This window comes from Pongo pygmaeus, chromosome X (genome assembly GCF_028885625.2).
Source record: "Pongo pygmaeus isolate AG05252 chromosome X, NHGRI_mPonPyg2-v2.0_pri, whole genome shotgun sequence".
Taxonomy (NCBI): Eukaryota; Metazoa; Chordata; class Mammalia; order Primates; family Hominidae; genus Pongo; species Pongo pygmaeus.
The window spans coordinates 122,765,404-122,788,397 of NC_072396.2; the positions used below are offsets into that span (position 1 = coordinate 122,765,404).

Here is a 22,994-nt window from a genome sequence, read left to right on the forward strand (position 1 = left end):
TCTCGGCTCACTGCAACCTCTGCCTCCCGGGTTCAAGCAATTCTCCTGCCTCAGCCTCCCAAGTAGCTGGGACTACAGGCACACGCCGTCATGCCCAGCTAATTTTTGTATTTTTAGTAGAGATGGGGTTTCACTATATTGACCAGGATGGTCCTCATTTCCTGACCTCATGATCCGCCCCTCTCAGTCTCCCAAAGTGCTGGGATTACAGGCGTGAGCCACCATGCCCGGCCTATTTACTGTACTTTTAACATATATATTGAAATCTTACTGACATTAAATCCTGTTGGCTTGAAAAAGTAGAGTGCAAACTGTATGGATTTAGAAGACTCTAATTTACTTCCACGGTATCATAAATCACTCTAGGAAACATAATATTGTTTCATAATAAATAATTTATCCTTTTCTTTTTACATTCCAATATAAATAAAATTATGATGTCATTTATCATAAGTCATTTTGGAAGGCTGACTTGGAGCTTTTATTCTTTTTCTACAGTATTCCCATTTGTCCTTTTTAAACAGAAAATGCCTGCCAGTGACATCTGTTCACATTCCTTTAATTACAGTGATTTTCATACATGTAAATCTTGCTAGTTTTCTTCATGTGATTGTATCCTAAAGTAGATTTAAACTGCTTTGCTTTAAGATGTAATTTATTGCTTACTGCAGTTTGCTTTGTTTTTGACACATTATAACATACCTCCACTTAGTGTAGTTGGCTCAGTTATGTGCCATTTTCACTTTTTGTGAATGTTGATATTGACTTCACACAAATCAACTGGTATAATATATCCAAATAAAAAGATATCTTAAAAGTCCTCCAGTCCAATCAAGCTTGGCCAAGCCTTTAAAAATGCATTGTCGCTGGGTTCTGGCTAACTACTTGCTTATGCCTGTAAGTGGGGAAAAGGATCTTATGCCATGTGGAGGAAAATGTCTTTAGCCATGATTTTAAATGATTCACTGGAAAAGTACAAAATGAACTTCCCCTCTCTGAAGCAAAAAGTTGTATGTTTCTCCACTGCCTCTTCACATGAAAGTGAAAGAAAATTGGATTTTGCCAGTGGGATTCTCACCACCTAGAGGCAGAATTAAATATTTTATATCACAAATTTGGACACTTTTAACTTACTTTTTAAATTCTTAGAGCAGTATGTGTACACATGCAGGTATTGTTACCTGTAAATAAGTTAGACGCTCTGAGTGTTTGAGGTTTTAAACTACGGGAAAGATTGAAATGCCAAGCCTTATTACTCTTTCAATGACTTCTGAAGCTCTTTCCTCTTTGTTCAGAGGCTTCATATAGGCATTAAATGACGATAGAGTTTTCTCCATAAGAAGTTTGTTTACTTCATGGGCTTGGTTAACCAAAGTTTCAATTCTAGAGTATTGGATGAGGATATAAAAGGTCCTTTGTCTGTTTTGTGCAGTTTCCAGGCAGCCTGTGTAAGAGTTCATTTATCAAATACATCCAAGTAGAGCGTGTTTCCTATTAATGATGACACCAAGGTGAGGGATTGGAGGGAGCCTTAAGCCCCCATATTTTCCATCAGTTCTCTAAAGGGACCCCAAAGTAATAAAGCAAAAAAAGAAAAGAAAAGAATGTTTCCTATGAAAAGCCTACTTTGAGACTCAACTCCCTAATCATCCCCACCCTTTCCAGCCAATTGCCACTCCTAAGCCCCTGCTCTTAGGAAATTCTGGAGATATTGCTGGTCCCTGTTATGTATTACTCATAAATTATTTAGTAATATCTCTCTTTTTTTTTTTTTTTTTGTGACGGAGTCTCGCTGTGTAGCCCAGGCTGGAGTGCAGTGGCACGATCTCAGTTCACTGCAGCCTCCGCCTCCCGGGTTCAAGCAGTTCTCCTGCCTCAGCCTCCTGAGTAGCTGGGATTACAGGCACGCACCGCTATGCCTGGCTAATTTTTTGTATTTTTAGTAGAGATGGGGTTTCACCATGATGGCCAGGATGGTCTTGATCTCCTCACCTCGTGATCCGCCTGCCTTGGTCTCCCAAAGTGCTGGGATTACAAGTGCGAGCCACCGTGCCCAGCCAGCAATGTCTCTTGTTATAATTACCATGAGGCATTTTTCCTTTTCAGAACAAGAACGTTCAATATCTAACATTTACCCTGGGGCCTGTATAGTTCTTGTACCCACTACAAGTAATGTTCATACTTAAGAGAATTGCAGATTCTACTTCTAGTTGGGCTGTGGGCAAATCCTTTTTCCTTTTTTGAAAAAGTAATCCACATACATGGTGAAAAACAAAAATCAAAATGCCTGTCTCCCATTCCTTACCTCCACTCACCAATTCGTCTTTCCAGAAGCAACTACTCTTGTGAGTTTATTTATACTTCTATTTTATATAAGCACAAGCCTATATGACATATTATATATGTATAAAATATAACAGAAACCATTATACATTTTTCTTTTTTCACTTAACAATACAGCCTGAAGGTTAGATCTACCGCATTTTAAAAAGTAGCTGCATAGTATTCTATCATATGGATATACTTTATTTTATTTATCTAACTAGTCTTCTATTAATAGATACTTAGGTTATATTCTATCTATTGTGCAGGCAAAATTTTTAACATATTTGGCAATGACTGTATGTTTTCCTGTGTTCCTGCTTCCCTGAGAGAGTTGTAATTTCTCTTCCCCTAGAGATCACTCACTATCAGAACTAAAATGGACTCCTATTTAGAAGCCATAATATTAATAATAGCAGCTAAAATTTATTGAGGACTCACTGTATGCCAAACACTATTTTAAATACCTCACATTAATTGATATCATTATTATTACCCCCATTTTACCAAAGAGAAAACTATAGTTAAGTGACTTGATTGTAATCAAGTAGCTAGTAATGGGAGAGCTGGGTTTTGCACATGTCTCTAACTGCAAAATCTGTGCTGTCAGCCACTAGCTATACTGCCTTTTAAATCTCAACTTGGGACATTGAAAAATTAGAGAACCACCAAAAAAAGGGTAATCACTAAGTGAAAAATCTTGACACCAAAGCCATGGAACAAAGGAAAGTAATGAGAGTTAAAAGGCCGGGTGCGGTGGCTCACGCCTGTAATCCCAGCACTTTGAGAGGCTGAGGAGGGTGGATCACCTAAGGTTGGGAGTTCGAGACCAGTCTGGCCAACATAGTAAAACGCTGTTTCTACTAAAAAGGGACAAAAATTAGCCAGGCGTGGTGGTGGGTACCTATAATCCCAGCTACTTGGGAGACTGAGGCAGGAGACTCTCTCGAACCCAGGAGGCGGAGATTGCAGTGAGCTGAGATCGTGCCTCTGCACTCCAACCTGGGTGACAGAGTAAGACTCAGTCTTAAAAAAAAAAAAAATGAGTTAAGATGATTCATGGTAACCGTATTCACATATTTAAAGGGTTGCCATGCAAAAGTAGAAATAGACTTATTCTTTGTAGCTCCAAAGGGCAGAGCTATACCTAGGAGGTAGAACTTATGAGGAGTGTGTTTCAGATAAAGGGCCTTCCTAATAGAACCCATGAAACGGCTTGAGTTTTAAAGAAGTTTAAAAAACTATTTGTCAAGGATACATGTAAGGGCCATTCATTCCTGCCTTCAGCAGGAAGTTGGACTAGGTTAGTGGTTCTGAAACATTTATGTACATCAGCATCATCTGGACCAGTCCAGACCTGGTAAATCAGAATCTTCTGGTGGTAGAGACTATTACTGATGGGGTACTATGTTGGAAGAAAGTCTGTTAAGAAGGGAAGGGTTTTTGAAATTCACAAATGAAGTGCAAATGGCCAATTAACACGTGACAAATTGTTCAACCTCAATAGTAAATGCAAACTAAAACAATAGTAAGAGACCAGTAATCTTCTATATTCTACATGTTGACCATTTTGCCCTAGAGGGCCTTATCTAATTCTCCAGAAAAACCTCCTAAAGTCATGAAAGATGGAGGGCAACTCTTGTGCTACCACAGCCACTATTTTCTCTGACTTGAATGTATATACATATCTGGCGAGGAATGTCTATAAGCTGAGGAAAGCAATAAATAAATTTGTGTAAGAGGTACCACATTAATTAAGAGTCCTGGTGGCCAGTTTTATTTACATATTTACAAATATATCAATCTCCCAAGTCTTATAATTGACTTAGGGGACCAAGTTCATATTATTGTAATTGTAGCTTTAATGGAAGCAAAAAATGTTTCTTGAATGAATACAGTAACTTACCATTTTTTTCACTTCTTCCACTTACTCATTCATTCCTTCAGCTAATGTGTATTGACCATCTGCTATGTGCCCAGGCACTGGGGATGAAGCAGTGAACAAGACAGACACTGTCCCTGCTCTCATGAAGCTCAACCCTCACTGGAGCTGAGAAACAGGACTAATATCATCTGCTTTATAGGCCAACTTCTATTTTTTACAAAAACCTTTTACTTCATGTCATTATGTTTGAGGGATGTAATTTGAGTCTGTATCATGGATAAATCCAAAGGCCAACAAAGTTCTGTGGTAATTAGTTTTCAGACGATAAGTATAAATAGATTCATGCTTCAGTAATTTGTTATGGATGTTAGCCTACTTTTTAGTCTTTAAATTGATATATGAAGCCAACTCCATTTATTTGTAATATATACATATTATATACATATTAAGCTTTCAATAATTATTTTTCAGAACCAACAAGCCAAAATAGCACAATTGTACCTCCCCTTTGTTGGACTACTTTTGGAAAATATACAGCGATTAGCAGGTCGAGATACCTTGTATTCTTGTGCAGCCATGCCTAATTCTGTAAGTAGTAATGTGTTTCTGTTGGAGTTTTATCCTATTTTATTGAATGCATTTGGAATTGGGGTCATATGCTATATGATCTCAACCTTAAGAGTTCACTTTTTTTTTTTTTTTTTGAGCCAGAGTCTCGCTCTATCACCCAGGCTGAAGTGTAGTGGCACAATCATAGTTCACTGTAGTCTCAAACTCCTGTGCTCAAGTGATCCTCCTGCTTTGGCCTCCCGAGTAGCTGGGACTACAGGCATATGCCACCATGCCCAGCTAATGTTTTTCAGTTTTAGCAGAGACAAGGTCTCACTGTGCAGTCCAGGCTGGTCTCAAACTCCTGAGCTCAAGGAATCCTCCTGCCTCAGCCCCCTGAAGTGCTGGGATTACAGGCATGACCCACCGTGCCCAGCCAAGAGTTCATTTTTTACTCCATGTACACTGTTTTTCCTAATACAGTGCTTTGCAAACTTTAATCTGCATATGAATCACCTGGGGAATTTGTTAAAACAGATTTTTTTTGTTTTGAGACAGAGTCTCGCTCTGTCGCCCAGGCTGGAGTGCAGTGGCGTGATCTCGGCTCACTGCAACCTCCGTCTCCTGGGTTCAAGGGATTCTCCTGCCTCAGCCTCCTGAATAGCTGGGACTACAGGTGCCCGCCACCATGCCTGGCTAATTTTTTTGTATATTTAGTAGAGACGGTGTTTCACCATGTTAGCCAGGCTGGTCTGGAACATCTGACCTCAGGCGATCTACCCACCACGGCCTCCCAAAGTGCTAGGATTACAGGCGTGAGGCACCACGCCTAGCCAACAGATTTTAATTCAATAGGCCTGGGGTGGGACTTGAGAGCATGCATTTCTAACAAGCTTTTGGCTGTTTCTGGTCCAAAGATTGCACCTTGGAAAACAAAGTCCAAGAGAACACCACAAATCCTTTGAACCCTGTGTTTTGTTCTTAACATTTTCTGTTGTTGCATGGCTTCATACATTTATTCAACTTAAACTGAACAAAAGATTCTCTACTTCCAAGATATTAGGCACTGGGGACTAAACTGTATTCCTTTGCTTTTCCTTTCCCTTAGTAGTCTCCTTCAGCACTTCTTGGTGAGACTCTTTTAGTTTATCACAATTGGTCTGTGCTTTTTTTGCTCCCCTTAGAATTTTAAGAATTAGAAGGAACTTTGGAGGTTATCAGTCTCCTATTTGGCAAAACAACCTTTTGCCATTATAATAATTTAAACATTCCTTTTCACATTAGACCTAAAAGGTTTTTCTATCCACTGGTCTTACTTTTGTCTTCTAGAGACACATGAAACACATCTGTTCCCACCTCCAAATGTACCCTTTCCACTTGTGCCTTCTAAATTTTTCTCCAAGCCAAATATCTCCACTAATCTGTCATTCCAAATCCTTTACTTTTTTTTTTTTTTTTTTGAGGCAGAGTCTAAGTCTGTCACCCCGGCTGAAGTGGCACGATCTCAGCTCACTGCAATCTCTGCCACCTGGGTTCAAGTGATTCTCCTGCTTCAGCCTCCTGAGTAGCTGGGACTACAGGCATGCGCCACCAAGCCCGGCTAATTTTTTTTGTACTTTTAGTAGAGACGGAGTTTCACCATGTTGGCCAGGCTGGTCTTGAAATCCTGACCTCAAGTGATCTGCCTGCCTCAGCCTCCCAAAGTGCTGGAATTACAGGCATAAGCTACTGTGCCCGGTCCCCAAAACCCTTTGCTTTCGTGGTCACCCCTTTTCCAAATATGCTCCAGTTTACCAGTAACCCTATTAAAATACAATGTCCAAATTATACACTTTATAGTCTGCCCAGTGGACTGTTAACTTCTGCCCCCATCCATGTTCTGTGTGGCCCAAGATCACCTTTGCACTTTGGCGGGCCACGTAATATTGTTGGGTAGCAGGTTAAACTGTGTCATTTACAGCTTCCTCTGCAAATTCCCCCTATGAAATGCTACAGCCAATTTGTCATGCCTGTCCTGTGTTCCTGAGGACGTTGCTTTTAAGCTTTTCTAGTGGCTTGCTTCCCTGTGACTCCCAGTCATGTCAACTGGCTGAATGTGGATACTACACCTACCTGAGTGTCAGGCTGGTCTCACTTTACAAATACAGTATCTCATGCTTATGCTCCCTCCACATATATTTGACAGCATTATTTGGAAATATTTCACTTCTCTGTACTCTTTGCAGCTCAAGTTTCCCTAGGGCTTCTGGTCACACACCTTTTTCTAGCATTACCCTGGTTCTAAGGAGGAGAACTGAATCATGTTAAGACTTTACCAGGCCGGGCACCGTGGCGCATGCCTGTAATCCCAGCACCTGGGGAGGCCGAGGCAGGAGGATCACTTGAGTCCAGGAGTTTGAGACCAACCTAGGCAACATGACAAAACCCCATCTCTAAAAAAATGCAAAAATTAGCTGGGTGTGGTGGTGTATACCTGTAGTCCTAGCTAATCTGGAGGCTGAAGTGAGAGGGTCACTTGAGCCCAGGAGGTTGAGGCTACAGTGAGCTATGATCACGTCACTGCACTCTAGCCTGGACTACACAGCAAGACCCTGTCTCAGAAAACGAAAACAAAAAAGACTGTACCAGTTGCAGCTGTACCAGTTGCAGCTATCTAGAATTATGTCACTTGGCTAGAGGTCATGGTTACAACAGTATACTAGTAGCTTTTTTTTTTTTTAAAAAAAGAGTCACCTAAATACTAATTACTAGTATCTGATTTAGACTTCCACAGTGAGCTTTGTTTAAAATCAATGTAACATTTTATTCTGTTAATTCAGATTTCTTATCCTATATATGAATTTGTTTAAATGACACAGGTATCATATTCTGTTACAGGCATCCAGAGATGAGTTTCCATGTGGCTTTACTTCACCTGCCAATAGAGGGAGTCTGAGCACTGACAAAGACACTGGTAATTAAACCTTTTGGAGATGATACATTGCGTGGGTGTTTAGAAATGTACCCTCTACTTCTCAGTATTTTTGATATATTTAATAATAAAGACCATACATAGCTTGATCTCTACTAAAGTTTAATTAAAATCTGACTCATATTTGCAGTCAAATTTATTTGCCTAGGTTTCCTTGTCTAAGCTTATTTAGAACATAGCTTGGCATACTGAGAAAATAGAGGATAATGAGAAAAATACTGGTTTCCACTCTTCTTATCTGTCACCAGTTTTAAGCCAGATACTCCCATCTCTGGGCTCAAGTTTCCTTGTCTATAACATTGTCTTTTAAATTGTGTGGCTTTATTTTACGGCTTCCAAGGAATTTCTTGTCGTTTCGTACATGCTAAAGTGTTTTGAAAGGTGAAAAGTTGCTTCACTTTTACACGGTTTCTTATGGTGTTTTTATATAATAAACTTCACATTTTAGATGTCCAAGATCTATTCCCTATATTAATGTCTCCACTTAAATTAGTTCAGTACTTATTTTTTAAATATTTCTGACAGTTCCCCCTCTTGCCAACAAGGACTTGACTTTTTTTTCTCCCCCAGCTTATGGGTCTTTTCAAAATGGACATGGAATTAAGAGAGAAGATTCAAGAGGTTCCCTCATCCCAGAAGGAGCAACAGGATTTCCAGATCAGGGCAACACTGGTGAAAATGTAAGAACTTAAATATATAGGATGACCCTAGTGACACATTAGCCTGCAACAATTTTTTTATAGTATAAATATGAGCATCTGTACTCTCCTGTAGTCCATCTTGGCTCTGCAAAAAGCATCCCATAATTCTTAGATATTTTAGCAGTATCTTCCTATAGTGGCAGCTGCTACTTCAATGTCTTAAACTATTTATAGAGAATAAGGCATTCATCCTCAAGAGTTCTAACTCTGAATATCTCCTTTAACCCTAGCACGCTATTTTAGCGAGGGGAAATTCAAGTTTAAAATATCTAATGTGTCTTGTTATTTAAAACAAAGCACATCCTGGCAGGATTAATGCAGTCTTTCATTCTTTTGTAATAGAGTAATGATATTAATTTGGGAGGAAAAAATATAGGTCCCAAAATTGACAATCTTAGGGTCCCAGCATCACTTAATCAGAATATATCCTCCCAACTCTTCTATCAAGTCGTTTCACGCCTACCATTAAAGTTTGAGATGTGACTGCCATAAGGCAGAAAGACCTCATTTTAGACCAGTAAAGTTTTGCCATGTTGTTATGTAAAATCGTTGAATCGTATAAAATTATATTAGAAGGGTCTGTAAGAACAATAAATTCCAACTCTCAATTTACAAATGAAAATTGGGATTCTGACTTAGAACAACCAGCTATGGCAGGACCATACTCGAACCCAGATTTTCTAATATGAGCACTTTTTCTCCTATATCATGGTGCTCTTAGTGTACATCAGCACCATCTGGAGGGCTTAAAAAATAGATGTCTGGGCTCTGGGCCTCACCCCAGGGTGAGATTCGGTAAGTCTGGAATAGGGCCTCCTAACATGTATTTCTAAGTTCCCAGGTGATGTTGATGCTGCTGGTTGGGTATTGTTACCCTTGAGAACCAGTGGACTATACTTCCACTGGTTCCTTGAGCCTTTGGGTAAACAGTAATTTATTCACAAATGTTTCTCTTTTACACCATTTAGAAATTGTGGCAACAGGTACTGTCATACCTAAGGCAAATAAAGGTCAGAGAGGTTGAATGACTTGCTAGTAGTCACATAGTAGCTAGGCAAGCAATCAGAACCTAGGTCTGTTTGCTCCAAGTAAAAGTTCTTCCTTAGTAAATTCTACCCTAGTCAATGGTGCATCCCCAGTTTAGCTCAACTGAAAGTATTAGTTTTTAAATTTTTTAGAAGATTATTGTTCTTCTATTCATATAAATCCCCAAATAAGTCAGATCTTGTCATGCTTAATTTCTGATATTTTTTAAAAAGTCATTAAATAATAGGAACACAACAGTACTTTGTAGAGGTACTAATTTTGAAGTATTACTGGGTACTCCTAAGTGTAATTATCGTAATATAATTAGCCCATTTTTTTATTTATTTATATTTTTTAGAAATAGGGTCTTGCTCTGTCACCCAGGCTGGAGTGCAGTGACACGATCAGTGCTCACTGCAGCCTTGAACTCCTGGGCTCAAGCATTCTTCCTGCCTCAGCCTCCTGAGTAGCTAGGACTACAGGCATGCACCATCACACCCAGCTAAATTTTTTTTTTTTTTTGTAGAGACAGGTTTTGCTATATTGCCCAGGCTGGTCTTAAACTCCTGGCCTCAAGTGATCCTCCCACCTGAGCGTCCCAAAACGCTGGGTCTACAGGTGTGGGTTACTGCGCCTGGCTTTTATTAGCCCTTAAGATAGATTTTCTAATGTATGATTTGGAGGTTGGATTTTAATAAACTCTAAGGAGAGATTCAAATGAAAAAGTTTAATATGTTTCTTATGCTTTCACTCCATGTAAAAGCTATCTTTCCTTAAATAGCCATGATTATTTTAAAATTTTACCACTAAAACACATGGCATATGAGAATGAAACGTACACAGTATTCATGGCTATATCTTTGTGAAGACCCCAAGGTAATTTCTAGTGATATTACTAGCTATTAGTAGGAAAGAAAGATTCAGACCATTCACCTTCAAGTTGTGATATAAAATTTAGATTTATGTTTAGAATTTTCCCAAACAGATCTAATGATAAAAAAAGAGTTACTGAGTTAAAGGCTGTGGAAAATTGTACTGATACTATTTCACAAACATCCCGTCCTTATAGACCCGACAGAGTTCTACAAGGAGTAGTGTATCCCAGTATAACCGCCTGGATCAGTATGAAATCAGAAGCCTCCTGATGTGCTACCTGTATATAGTAAAAATGATTTCAGAAGGTGAGTTACCATCATATTAAGCATGGACTTTACCAGACATACACCCTCACAGGTTCACAAATTCATGCAACAATATTTGATCATCATCTCGAGGCAGAGCACATGCACATTATAAACAGTTATTTGGAGACTCTGACCTTAAAATGTTTCTTAAATTGAACCTCAAAATAGGTTCATGTCAGTCACACAAGTTCAAGTCTTTGAAATAATTTTAACATAATTTTGCAAATGAATTTCTAAAATGAGGCAATGGTTTTAGAAGTGCTAAACATTTTGTTTTCATGCAGAGCATTTAATTCATTAAATGAACAATGTAACTGAAAGGAAATAATAACCACCAGAATTCATATTTAATATTTCAGCTTTTATTTAACCCAGGATTTGACAAATAAGAAACAAAAAGACAGGAAGAGTTCTTGAAGGGTAGGGAATGTCATCATTATCTTTGCAGCAACACTGTATGATATTGTCTGGTATCACATTCTTTGTCGGGCTCTGTTTTTTCTCCTTGGTATACAGCCGTATTTACTAGTGTCACCAGTTCCTCTTTACACTATATGATGGAATACAACCGAAGGACTTTCATAAACTGCATGTCCTTGGGAAGTAAAAGCAGGTTATTTCCAAATACCACATTTACTTAGACAGTTCCCTCCCTTCTCTTCCTTTTCGCAATACTTTTGCTTAAAAAAAAAAAATGCAAGAATGAAAAACATAAAAGCACCTGGGATCATCATAGTGATTGCTATCTTTTACTCATTTGCTATTTTTTTATTTTTAGTAATTATTTCTTGTTTTAAATATTTTATAATAATGCAGGATGTAAAGACATAAGTTGATATCTAAGTAGCTATAGAAACATTAAAATAAATAGCTAGATATGAGTAAATTCTAAAGTTCATTAATAAAATAAAAATAACTGGAATATTCAAGTTGTAGGAATGTACGATTTAGCATAAACATCAAACATGTTGTGGAATCTGGAAATTGCTAACATTTATGGAGTTTCTTCTTAAGGCAATGAAAATGTTCTAAAACTGTGGTGAAGGTTTCACTAGTCTTTGAATAAACTATAAACTATTGTACTATTGTGGGCTATTTATGTGGGCATTTTTAATGGTAAATGAATCTCTCAATAAATTTGTTTTTTTAAAAAAGGCCCAATCTTTATCTGTTCTCCACTCCCATTGCCTCACTTGACTAGCCTTAAAAAAATAGGTCCAAGAGATACATTAGAAAAAAAGCAGAAGTGAACAAAAAAGCAGTTGAATACCACCACAGCCCAAAGAATGAGGGAAAGAGAGAGAAGGTAGGAGGAGGGGAAAAGCTGCATTGCTGACTAGTTCTCTCCCCTCCTCCACTGTAGGTCTCACACACACACACACACACACACACACACACACACACACCCACCACATTCTGTACTAACCAGAGACAAGTCAAGTCTCTGGTTGTTTTTTTTAATGTCATGGGTAAAAACCATGACTGTTTTTGTTTTGTTTTGAAGACGGAGTCTCACTCTGTCACCTAGGCTGGAGTGCAGTGGCAGGATGTCAGCTCACTGCAACCTCCACCTCCCGGGTTCAAGTGATTCTCCTGTTTCAGCCTCCCGAGTAGCTGGGACTACAGGCGCCTGCCACCACGCCTGGCTAATTTTTTGTATTTTTAGTAGAGATGGGGTTTCACGGTGTTAGCCAGGATGGTCTCGATCTCCTGACCTCGTGATCCGCCCACCTCGGCCTCCCAAAGTGCTGGGATTACAGGCATGAGCCACCACGCCCGGCCCATGACTGTTTTATTTCTCGTGAACTTGATAGTTCCTCTTATTCTTGCAAATGTTGACCATGCTTGCTCAGTGGCAGTACTCTGTGCCAAATATTCGGTCTTTGTTAATTAGGTTTTGTAGTCTTCTGCTCTTGCTTTTTGATTTTAAAAAGCACATTTTCAATAACTAGTATAGTCTATGTCACATCTGTTTATCTTTTATATGTATAAAGTCATGCTGTATATCTGTAAAGTCATATTCATTTTGTTCTAAGAAATGTCTTCTTCTAGATCCTTCTCAATGGATGTATTCTAATTACTTTGTCTTGTCCGGTAAATATTCTGTTTTAGTTACTCTATATGCATTTAAATATTTATCTCTTTCAAGTCCACAATCTTGAGGTCCTCTCTTGGCTTTCTTTTTTATTGAGTCATAAACAGTAGCAACTTTAATGTCAATGAAAAGATGTTCTATCTCTACACTTTTATATGGATTCTGGAGAATAAATTTCATTCTCTACTTATAGCTGCATTTATTAATTGACAAAAATTTGCTATTTCAAAGTCTTAGATTCATTTGCCAAACATTTTCAGGCCTTACTGCTTAGTTTATTATATCGTGAGAAAAGGAATAAGAGTCAGGAGTTACCAGTTACAAAGTCTGAATTGACAAGAAGACTGTTCTGTTGGAAAAGTAAAACATTGTTGCTTCCTTAAGAGAGAAGGTGGTGGGGGGTGGCGGGGGGGGGGGTGGGGGGGGAATGGGGAAGCTACTTCCTCTTTCTTTGTGACTGTGTCTTCACTTTTCTCTTTAGCCCAGGCTCCAAAAAGACACTCTCAGTATCACATTGAGGCTTATCGGCACCATACCCTGCACTTGTAGATTCATTAATATTCTCCGAAGCAGACTGTTGGTTGGAAGGTATCTGGTTAGAGCTATCTCTCACTGCAAATTTGGTGTTAGAAGGAATAACAACCACTGCTCTTCTTTTTGTACTAGATTTTAAAGTAGAGTCTAAAGGCAAGACATTCAAAGGGATTATTTTCTTTTCCTTTGCAAGAGGGTGATATGAGGTTATAGAATAATCCTCTAAAGTTTCCAGTAAAGTTTCAGATACATGAGTTGGGTATTCTCCTGGGGAGATAGCGGAAGGGCTCCATGATGCGCCAATCTGAGTTTCTTTTTGCGGGGAGACCTTTGTTTCAAGTGTCCCTTTTGGCTGGCCAATCTTGTCTTCATGAAGATTGAAAATATCTTGAAATCCATACCTCTTTTGAGGACTAAGTGAAGTTGTTAAAAGAGAACTTGCCAGTGGCTTCTGGCTGGCAGGGTCTTCTATGTTAGGCTTAGTGTCATTAGAGGAACTTTTCGCAAAAGAGGTCTCTGGCACTTTAAAGAGGTCTTGACTAAAAGATGGAGCTGGAAACTCTGAACTTTGTTGCAGTTCCTTTGTGCTCGTAGGTTTCATCTGTTTACTTTGTGACTGGCTTATCGATTTGATAGGCACATGCCTCTGCCTTCCTTGTGCAGGCTCCCTGACTGAAAAATCTGACATAGTCATTTGACTACCAGAAACGAAGTCATCACTACCTGAAGTCTGAAACTGTTGTTGCCTCATTATTATTTTAGAAAGCCTTTCATTTTCTTCTCGTAATTTATTTGTTTCTTTAGTGAGTTCCGCAATAAAGAAAAGATTTTGTTGTTGGATTTCATAATAGTCTTTCTCTAGCACAAGCCTGTATGTTTCGTTCATTGAACAGCAGTCACAGGTTTTTGCCTTTAACTGATCTTTCAAGTCATTAATGGTGCTCTGCAGGACTCTCTGCTGTTTAGTCAACTCTTTAATTTTGGCTGTGGAGCCCGTCCACCTCCCATCTGACAATCGCTGTTTCCTCAGACTTGTTAATTTTGCCTGTAGACGCCGCAGCTCTTTATCATGGAGCTCTTTCAGCGCCAGCCATGTTTTTTTAAAATTGTCAGATTCCAAATCACATACACTAAGCTGTGATGACTCTTTTCCTGAAGATTTCTTACAACCTCTCCTCCCTCCTTCACCCTCGTTCCCTGCCTGCATCATGTTTCACAGATTTGGAAGTGGGAGGGATGGCCTTGTCGCTTGACAACAGTGCCGTTAAGAAAATGGCGGACTTGCCGTGGATTGGAGCTAGTTCGCTGTGAGGGCGAGCACTTCTACCCCTTTCACAGACCTTCTCCGAAGCTACCTTAGGACACGGGGCGAGGGAGATGGGTGCTCACCGTTGGACGGAAAGTCCCAGGTTTTCGCTGGAGAGGCGGCACCAACTTTTCGGCTGGAAGAGCTAACCCACAGGAGAGGGAGGCCAGCACCCTCAGGCAGTGGCGCAGCAAGCTGCCCTTTGACCAGAGGCCGGAAACGCAGGGACTTCTGGGGGAGAACCCAAGCTTCTGTGAGTAGACACCCAGTGGCAGATAGGCGAGAGCGGAAGTCACTGCTAGCTTGATATATATTTTTTAATTTAATTTTTTTTAGATGGAGTTTCACTCTGTCGAGCCCAGGCTGGAGTGCAGTGGCGTGATCTCAGCTCACTGCAACCTCCACCTCCCGGGTTCAAGCGATTCTCTTGCCTCAGCCTCCTGAGTAACTGGGATTACAGGCGCGCCACCATGCCCAACTAATTTTCATATTTTTAGTAGAGACAGGGTTTCACGATGTTGGTCAGGCTGGTCTCGAATTCCTGACTTCAGATCCACCCGCCTCGGCCTCCCAAAGTGCTGGGATTACAGGCGTGAGCCACTGGGCCTGGCCTAATTTTTAAAACAAGTCAAATTTTGAGTCTATTTTCAGTTTCATTCTTGATGATTAGCATTTTGTAATAATTGAAGCCTAGCAATATTCGTGGTCTTATAAAACAACTGGAAAATTGGAAGTAACTAAGTCGACCTCCCCTGATCCCTCATCCTCCTTGCCCCTCCATAAAGCCAACATCGTCTTGTCTTCCATCTTTATCATTGAGAGGTTCTAGCTCAGTTGGGAATTAAGTCATTTGCCTGCTTTTGTGACACCTATGCGATTTTTACAGTTAGAGGAGGGTCTGCTGACACCATTAGCTCCATCAAAGTAGGATAAAAAAGGAATGGAAAGTCAAGTGGTGGCACTGTTTGGTTTGTTTTGTTTTGTTTTAAATCTCACTAAGTAGGTGTGTTGGGGAAGAAATGGGTAAGAAAGAGAAGTATATGTGATAGATTTAAGAGACTTTTGTGTCTGAAATAGTTGTTCCGCAGATAGATAGGACATCAGAATTTATAATGCAAAGGCAGAGAGAAAAAGGAAAATTATCTGTCTCTCCTGAAGTTTAAAATTCTCTTTCTTATTTTTATTTTTTTTTTTTTGAGACGGAGTCTCACTCTGTCACCCAGGCTGGAGTGCAGTGGCACGATCTCAGCTCACTGCAACCTCCACCTCCCAGGTTCAAGTGATTCTCCTGCCTCCGTCTCCCGAGTAGCTGGGATTATAGGCGCTCGCCACCATGCCCAGCTAATTTTTATATTTTTAGTAGAGAAGGGGTTTCATCATGTTGTCCAGGTTGACCTCGAGCTCCTGACCTCAAGTGATATGCCCACCTTGGCCTCCCAAAGTGCTGGATTACAGATGTGAGCTACCGCAACCAGGCTGAAGTTTAAAATTCTTAAACTTTTTTTATTCACAGAGCCCTCTGAGTAGCAGGCAAAGGCATTTGACCTTCTCAGAAAAATGCACATAAACACACCATCTTGCATAAAATTTTAGGGAGTTCATTAAAAACACCTCATCTAAAGTAAAAACACAGCAACTTCCCTTACTCTGTCTTCAGAAATGATATGAAGATTGGGATAAGCGACCCAAAAGGACATACACAAAGCACATAAAAAGGATCATTGATGCTGAACTAATTACCAATTAAATGATATATTTGGAATTAATTCAAAAGAATACAGAGTGTGTACTGGGCAGTGGGAGGGGAGAGGAGAATATGGATGAAACAAGATTTGCCTTGAGTTGATAGTCCTTGAAGCTACATAGGACTTGGGAATTCACTGTGCTATTTGCTGTAATTATTTCAAGATCTAACACTTTATTTATTCCATTTTCAGATACTCTCTTAACTTACTGGAATAAAGTATCACCTCAGGAGCTCATAAACATTCTTATACTTTTAGAGTAAGTTATATTAATTTATCTTCATATACTTTCCCCTTATTTGGGGAGAATTCAACTATTACAATTTTTTCTGTTTTTAATAGCTTATTTGCTAATAATGTAGAAAATGTTAAATTATTTTGATACTATAGAGCCTGGCATAGAGGTTCTTTACCTGCAGACAGAAGAAAAATGTGAACGTGGAATACTTTCTATACTGCTGAAACTCTAGCTAATAATAAACGATCCTTAAAGCCCAGCAAAAGGCTTTCTGTGATCTGAAAAACTAGAAGTATTATCAGCTGTCGTGCATCATTCGTTTGGAACAGATGCTGGATTAGTGGAGCAGTGTAAATGATTGGAATTTAGAATTTGTACTTTCATGTAGAGCTGAGTAATTCTACCCACTGCAGAAATGTGTCTGTGTATGTGTGTGTACACACACACATACACACACACACACATATATGTGTATATGTATGTATTCCAAGACTCTTGGGGGGAAACCTAGTCTGGACATGGGAAGTTGTCCTATATTTCATCCTGAGCTATTTTTATATGATTATTGGAAGCTAAAAGAAAAATTAGAGATAGAATGAAATGCAATAAATTTTTAAATAAATAGTACACATATATAATTTGTATGTACATGTCTACAAAAACAAAGCATATCAATACAAAACAACCTTTGGATTAAAGTCTTACAAACTTTTACGGAAAATGTCAGAAGAATAAACAGCAGTTAAGTTTTTTTTAACTACTGTAATTGTACTGAAATGTTTACTAATGAAAATATCTGATGTTGGGGATTTGCTTTAGAAACACAGGGATAGGGAGGGTGGAGGGATATCAGGGGACCTATTCAGGGCAGAGGTCAAACAAGAATGGCCATGAGTTCAATCATTGTTGAATCTGGGGTATGATTGGGTATGTGGGAGTTAACTATGGTACTCTCCCTACTTTTGTACGTGTTTGAGATTTTTAATAATATGAAGTATTTTCATGCTATTATTTAAAATGTAGAAATTGCCCCAATTTTTAGTGTGGAAGAACCTTTTAGAGATATTATTGACTATGCTGGCGGTCCAGGCATGGTGGCTCACGCCTATAATCCCAGCACTTTGGGAAGCTGAGGCAGGAGGATCACTTGAGCCCAGGAGTTTGAGAGCAGCCTGGGCAACATAGTGAGACCTGATCTCTACAAAAAATAAAACATTAGCTGGGCATGGTGATATGCACCTGTGGTTCCAGGTACTTGGGAGGCAGAGGTGAGAGAATAATTTGAGCCTGGGAGGTTGAGGCTGCAGTGAGCCGTGCATGATCATTCCACTGCCTTCCAGCATGGGTGACAGAGCGAGGTCCTGTGTCAAAAATAAAAAGTGACTGATGGAGACCTTTGCTATGATAAGTTACAGAGAGCATAAAGGGTGATTTGCATTGACAGGTTTTTTAAACCTGTCATTAAAATTGTATATGAAGACATGATGTAATTGTAGCAAATAAATATGGAAAGATAGAATATGGCAAGCCCACAATTAATTATCTATGTATTTCTGTATAGCAAAACACTTATCATTATAATACGATTTAAATAGGCCATTCTTTGTAACTCCTGACTTTTGAAATATCACTTGTTAATCTGTAGAGGATGTTAATATATTACTAACATGCTATTGTTTTTCTTTCTAGGGTATGCTTGTTTCACTTTAGATATATGGGGAAAAGAAACATAGCAAGGTAATTCCCATAGCGCTGCAATTTCTACTTTTTCCTTCTCTTCCAACAGAGGCAATCTTAGTCATGCCATGTAAAACCTAGGTTATATATTTTGAGTTAACATTGGGATACCCGTGATTTAGTTAACATGTCCCAACTGAAAGTTTAAACGAATGGGAACTTTTACATTTTCAAGCTTCCCAAGGGGTGATGATTAAAGTGATATACAGAGTTTCTACCTTGTGAGATGCTTATCTTTTCTAAACGAATCCAGAAGGGGCTAGATCCAGGGGAAGACAGGAAATCATAAAGTGAGGACAACTGTAAGGTCTGTATTTTTGTCTGAAAACTATCAATACTCACCTCAGTTACTAAGGCAAATAGAAATCCCCAACAGCAATTGGGACATAAATGATACATTATCTGTTTCCTCTTTTTGCCATGTAAGTCCTAGTGAAATAAATACTTAAGGAAATATTTGAGAGATTCTAAGGTGAAGAAGCTTACTTGCTTATTTCAATGGGATGTATTTTAGGGGTAGAGTTAGTCATTAAAGGAGCTCAAAAATAGTTTTAAAAAGTGTTTAATTTTTAAGAGGCTGTGTGGATGGGGATTACTGTTCAGTCTCTGGAACGTCCTAAGTATAGGTAGTTTGGGTGGTGAGAGTTCCAATTTCAACCATCTTTTCCCATAACTTGGAGCTGGTATGGCCATTGTTACCATGAACCTCAGTCTCTAGGATTCTGTCAACTCTCCCACTACATTTACTAGAGGATAAACAAACTATTTCTTCCTTAGTCTATGTATGACCCAGTTGTAATTTTTTAAATGGAAACAACATTAAAGTAAAACAAAGAAAAGTTTGTTCATCTTAGCAGTAGACATGCTTACAGAGTAAAAATTTCTAATCCAAACTTACCTCAAGTCCAGAAACAGATTAGATTGGCACTCATTCTTGAACATCTGGCTCTAGGACTTTCCCCTCTCATTTCAACCGTTAGTGAACCTCTGGCTATCTTCTTCCCACTCTTGCCCTTCCTCGCCTCCTGTGAAAATATTGAATCTTATTGGAGTGTTGGCCACTTATCTCTGATGTTTTTGAGAAGAAGGAGGGAAGTGGAAGCTCTTTCTAAATTCCTTAATTATATTCATATATGCTATCTTAAAGATACATTAAAACTTCATCCAGTTTCTAGTGACACTTCATTTAATCCTTGAGTGTACTACTATGTTTATGTGGAAACCTAATTTTTTTTAGTTAAAAAGATTATAACATTGAGATATGTTATTAGAGCACTCCAGTTCCTGACTTTAAAATTTATTTTAGGGTGCATGATGCCTGGCTGTCAAAACACTTCGGAATAGACCGAAAATCGCAAACCATGCCTGCTCTTCGAAACAGATCAGGAGTAATGCAGGCCCGGCTTCAGCATCTTAGTAGCCTAGAAAGTTCATTTACACTTAATCACGGTAAGTGAAAATGTGTGTGCGGTACCCATTTGACCTTAAAGAAGTCCTGGTTTAAATAATAAAAACTGAAGGTGATGGATACCCTAAATACCTTGATCATTACACATTCTATGCATGTAACAAAATATCACCTGTATCCCTTAAATATGTATGAAGAAAAGAAGTCCTGGTTTAAATTGCCAATATGATTGGAAATGATTTCCCATACATGTGTTTGCATCTCTCTGCTATGTATATATGTATATAATCAATTTCATCACACATGACTATAAAATGATAAAATACACATGGATTTTTGAACAATTTTAGGTCATGATGTTTTCTTCTTAATGTTAAAGAAATTAAATTTTTCCCATGGAATTGCTATTCTCATAATATTTTTATATTGAGTATTCTTCATTCCTACTGTTAAACTTTAATGCAAATATTGACATCTTAATATCATAGTATATGTAATATTTTTTTAGTTACTTTTGGTCATTTAATGATTAGGGAATGAACATGCTGAGTTGACTGCAGAAATCAGTGAACCCTAAATATTAGTTTGGCAAAGGTGTATTTCAGACAGGTTGAAGTATTGAAAAGGCAAATAGGGCAAGGAAAGAAATCTTGCCCAACTGCGGAAGCTAGAGGGTTATATAAATGGAAGCTATCCTATGAAAAGCAAATATTAATAACAACTCAAAGAGTGAGAATGTTTTGTTTCCACACAGTCCTCTGAAGGTTTCAGAAAAGGAAGCCAGCAAAACTGGCTTTGTGGTAAGACCTAGTAATAAAAAATAATGTTTTGCTAGAACCTGAGCTAATAGACTCAGGACCTTTAAATCTGCATGTTTTAAAGCCTTCAGCTTCTTGTAAAAATATGATGAACCTACTTCCTTCAGTTGCCTCCAAGATACCTTGTTTTCCTTCTGATTTAGAAACAAATCTCATATAATTGGCATAATTGAAAATGTCTGACCATAGGGCACTACTATTTATCTGTAGCTGAATTTCTATTTAGTGGTTTCTCATTTTTACCCACATAATTGGTGGCATGACTTAGAAGGCCTCCCACATTATTTCCTAGTTACATCGCCAGAGTTCATCACTGAAACCTTGTCTCCAAAGAGGTGGGCACCTAATTATGTCCTGCAGAGCTGTTAATACAGAACTGTAATGAAAACTAATGAAATTGATTAACCCAGACTATATTTGATGAAGGAGTTAAATACAGTTTGACACTGTGAGCCCTCTTTCTTTTTTTTGAGATGGAGTCTCACTCTGTCACCCAGGTTGGAGTGCAGTGACGCGATCTCGGCTCGCTGCAACCTCCGCCTCCTGGGTTCAAGTGATTCTCCTGCCTCAGCCTCCTGAGTAGCTGGGATTGTAGGTACGCACCACCATGCCCGGCTAATTTTTTGTATTTTTAGTAGAGACGGGTTTCACCATGCTAGCCAGGCTGGTCTTGAACTGACCTCAAGTGATCTGCCTGCCTCAGCCTCCCAAAGTGCTGGGATTACAGGCATGAGCCACCGCACCCAGCCGAGCCCCCTTTCTTGTCTTAAGTCTTTGGGTAGAAAGTCATTCAACACCATTATGTGCATCTTCGTGTTGGGAAAAGTTTAATTTACTTTTTTAATCCTAGGTTCTACAACAACTGAAGCAGACATTTTCCACCAGGCACTTCTTGAAGGCAATACAGCTACTGAAGTTTCCCTAACAGTACTAGATACCATATCATTTTTCACTCAGTGCTTCAAGGTAAAAATGAAGAGTTATAATTCAGTTGGTACCATTGCAAAGTAACATTATGCAGAAATTACCTAGTCAATGTGGGGTAGTACACTGAAAAAGGCTGGCATGAATAGTCAGGAAATGTGGATGGCAGTTCTAGTTTGGTTATCATGTGACCCTGGAAGTCACTGAGACTCACTTGTGTCATCCATAAAGGGAAGGGAGTGGACTAACTTGCCCTTAAGCTCTCTTCTACCTCTTAAATTCTATTAGATTTTCGTATTTAAAAACAAAGTTTCCATACTTTAAGTAGCCAGCAATTTTTAGCCCAAAATATGATTGGATCTGTTTGCCCAAATACTCATTGTGATGAGATGTCCTGTCAGGGTAGATGATATCCGGGCAGGCTGGCTGGCTTCCCTAGCCACGCACTTAGTGTTTTTTCTTAGATGTTTGCCTCTCAGTGCAAATCATCATTGCTATGATTTTAAAAAGAAGGTAAAAGCAGTTATCTAGCAGGATTATTGGAGGGGGAAGTGGGATAATAGATGTGAGAGTGCTTTGAAAAGTAAAAACGATGTGACCATAATGTAAGAACTCAAAGGTGAAAATCTTGCTTGCTTTCACTTCAGTTATACAGATTTTTTTTTTCCTTTCTTCCCTCTTCTCTAAGTAATTAAGTTAATTGGTTCAGCCCTCGAGATTTTCTATGGAAACCTGGCCTGTGCTTTTCAAAGAGGCTTATAAAGGAAAATTGAATTAGATACTAATACAAAATAGGCTGCAGAATACCTTTAATAAATAGGCTACAGATCCCTTTATGAAATATTAGGTTTGTTCTATGTTAAAATGCAACACAACTCCATGTTTCATCGTGCCAATAACTAAGAAAGCCATTAGATCTCATGATGTACATTGTATTCCTTCCTCCTATTCTGATGCCTCTTATTTATTTAACAAACATTTATATAGTCTCTTGGTAGATATCAGGCACTGTCCTAAGTGCTTTACAAATATTAACTCACTTTTTCACTGTGAGGCTGGGAATGAGAAAGGGGAGTGATCTTTTTGAAACAATGGAAATGTTCTAAAATTGGATTGTGGTGGTCACCCAACTCTGTTGCTGAATTTACCAAATGTAATTTAATTGTATACCTGAAACTGGTGAATTTTATGATGTGTAAATTATATCTCAATAACTTAAAAATACAAATATGAACTCACTTTTAATCCTCATAATAGCCTTATGATGTAGATACTGTTATTATTCCCTTTTGAAAATGGGGAAACTGGGGCCCACAGGAGGTTAATGTCATGTAGCTGGGCAGTGGCAGAATCAGGATTGAGATCTAGGCCAGTTATAAGAGACCATGATTCTAGCCACTATACCATGCCTTGAAATATACTAAGGAAAGTGCCAGAAAAATCGAACACCATTCAGGGATTCTGGCTGTCAGTATTATCATTAGATTGTTGTTGTTTTGGGTTTTGTTGTTTTTGGCCAAGCTGTAACCTTCTGGTTACTTTCTTGAGGGT

The 22,994-nt window shown here is 38.8% G+C and overlaps 1 protein-coding gene across 2 annotated transcripts in view; it reads left to right on the top strand.

Annotated features, from left to right (window-relative positions):
• DOCK11 (dedicator of cytokinesis 11) overlaps positions 1 to 22,994 on the top strand; it is a 193,349-nt gene that overhangs the window by 125,449 nt on the left and 44,906 nt on the right. For both annotated transcript variants that reach the window (XM_054472262.2, XM_054472263.2), the window contains 8 exons: positions 4,679 to 4,795; positions 7,634 to 7,709; positions 8,298 to 8,407; positions 10,524 to 10,635; positions 16,511 to 16,577; positions 18,246 to 18,293; positions 19,600 to 19,742; positions 21,370 to 21,485. In XM_054472262.2, the coding sequence (XP_054328237.1) occupies positions 4,679 to 4,795; positions 7,634 to 7,709; positions 8,298 to 8,407; positions 10,524 to 10,635; positions 16,511 to 16,577; positions 18,246 to 18,293; positions 19,600 to 19,742; positions 21,370 to 21,485 (789 nt within the window). The remainder of the gene's footprint in view (positions 1 to 4,678; positions 4,796 to 7,633; positions 7,710 to 8,297; positions 8,408 to 10,523; positions 10,636 to 16,510; positions 16,578 to 18,245; positions 18,294 to 19,599; positions 19,743 to 21,369; positions 21,486 to 22,994) is intronic.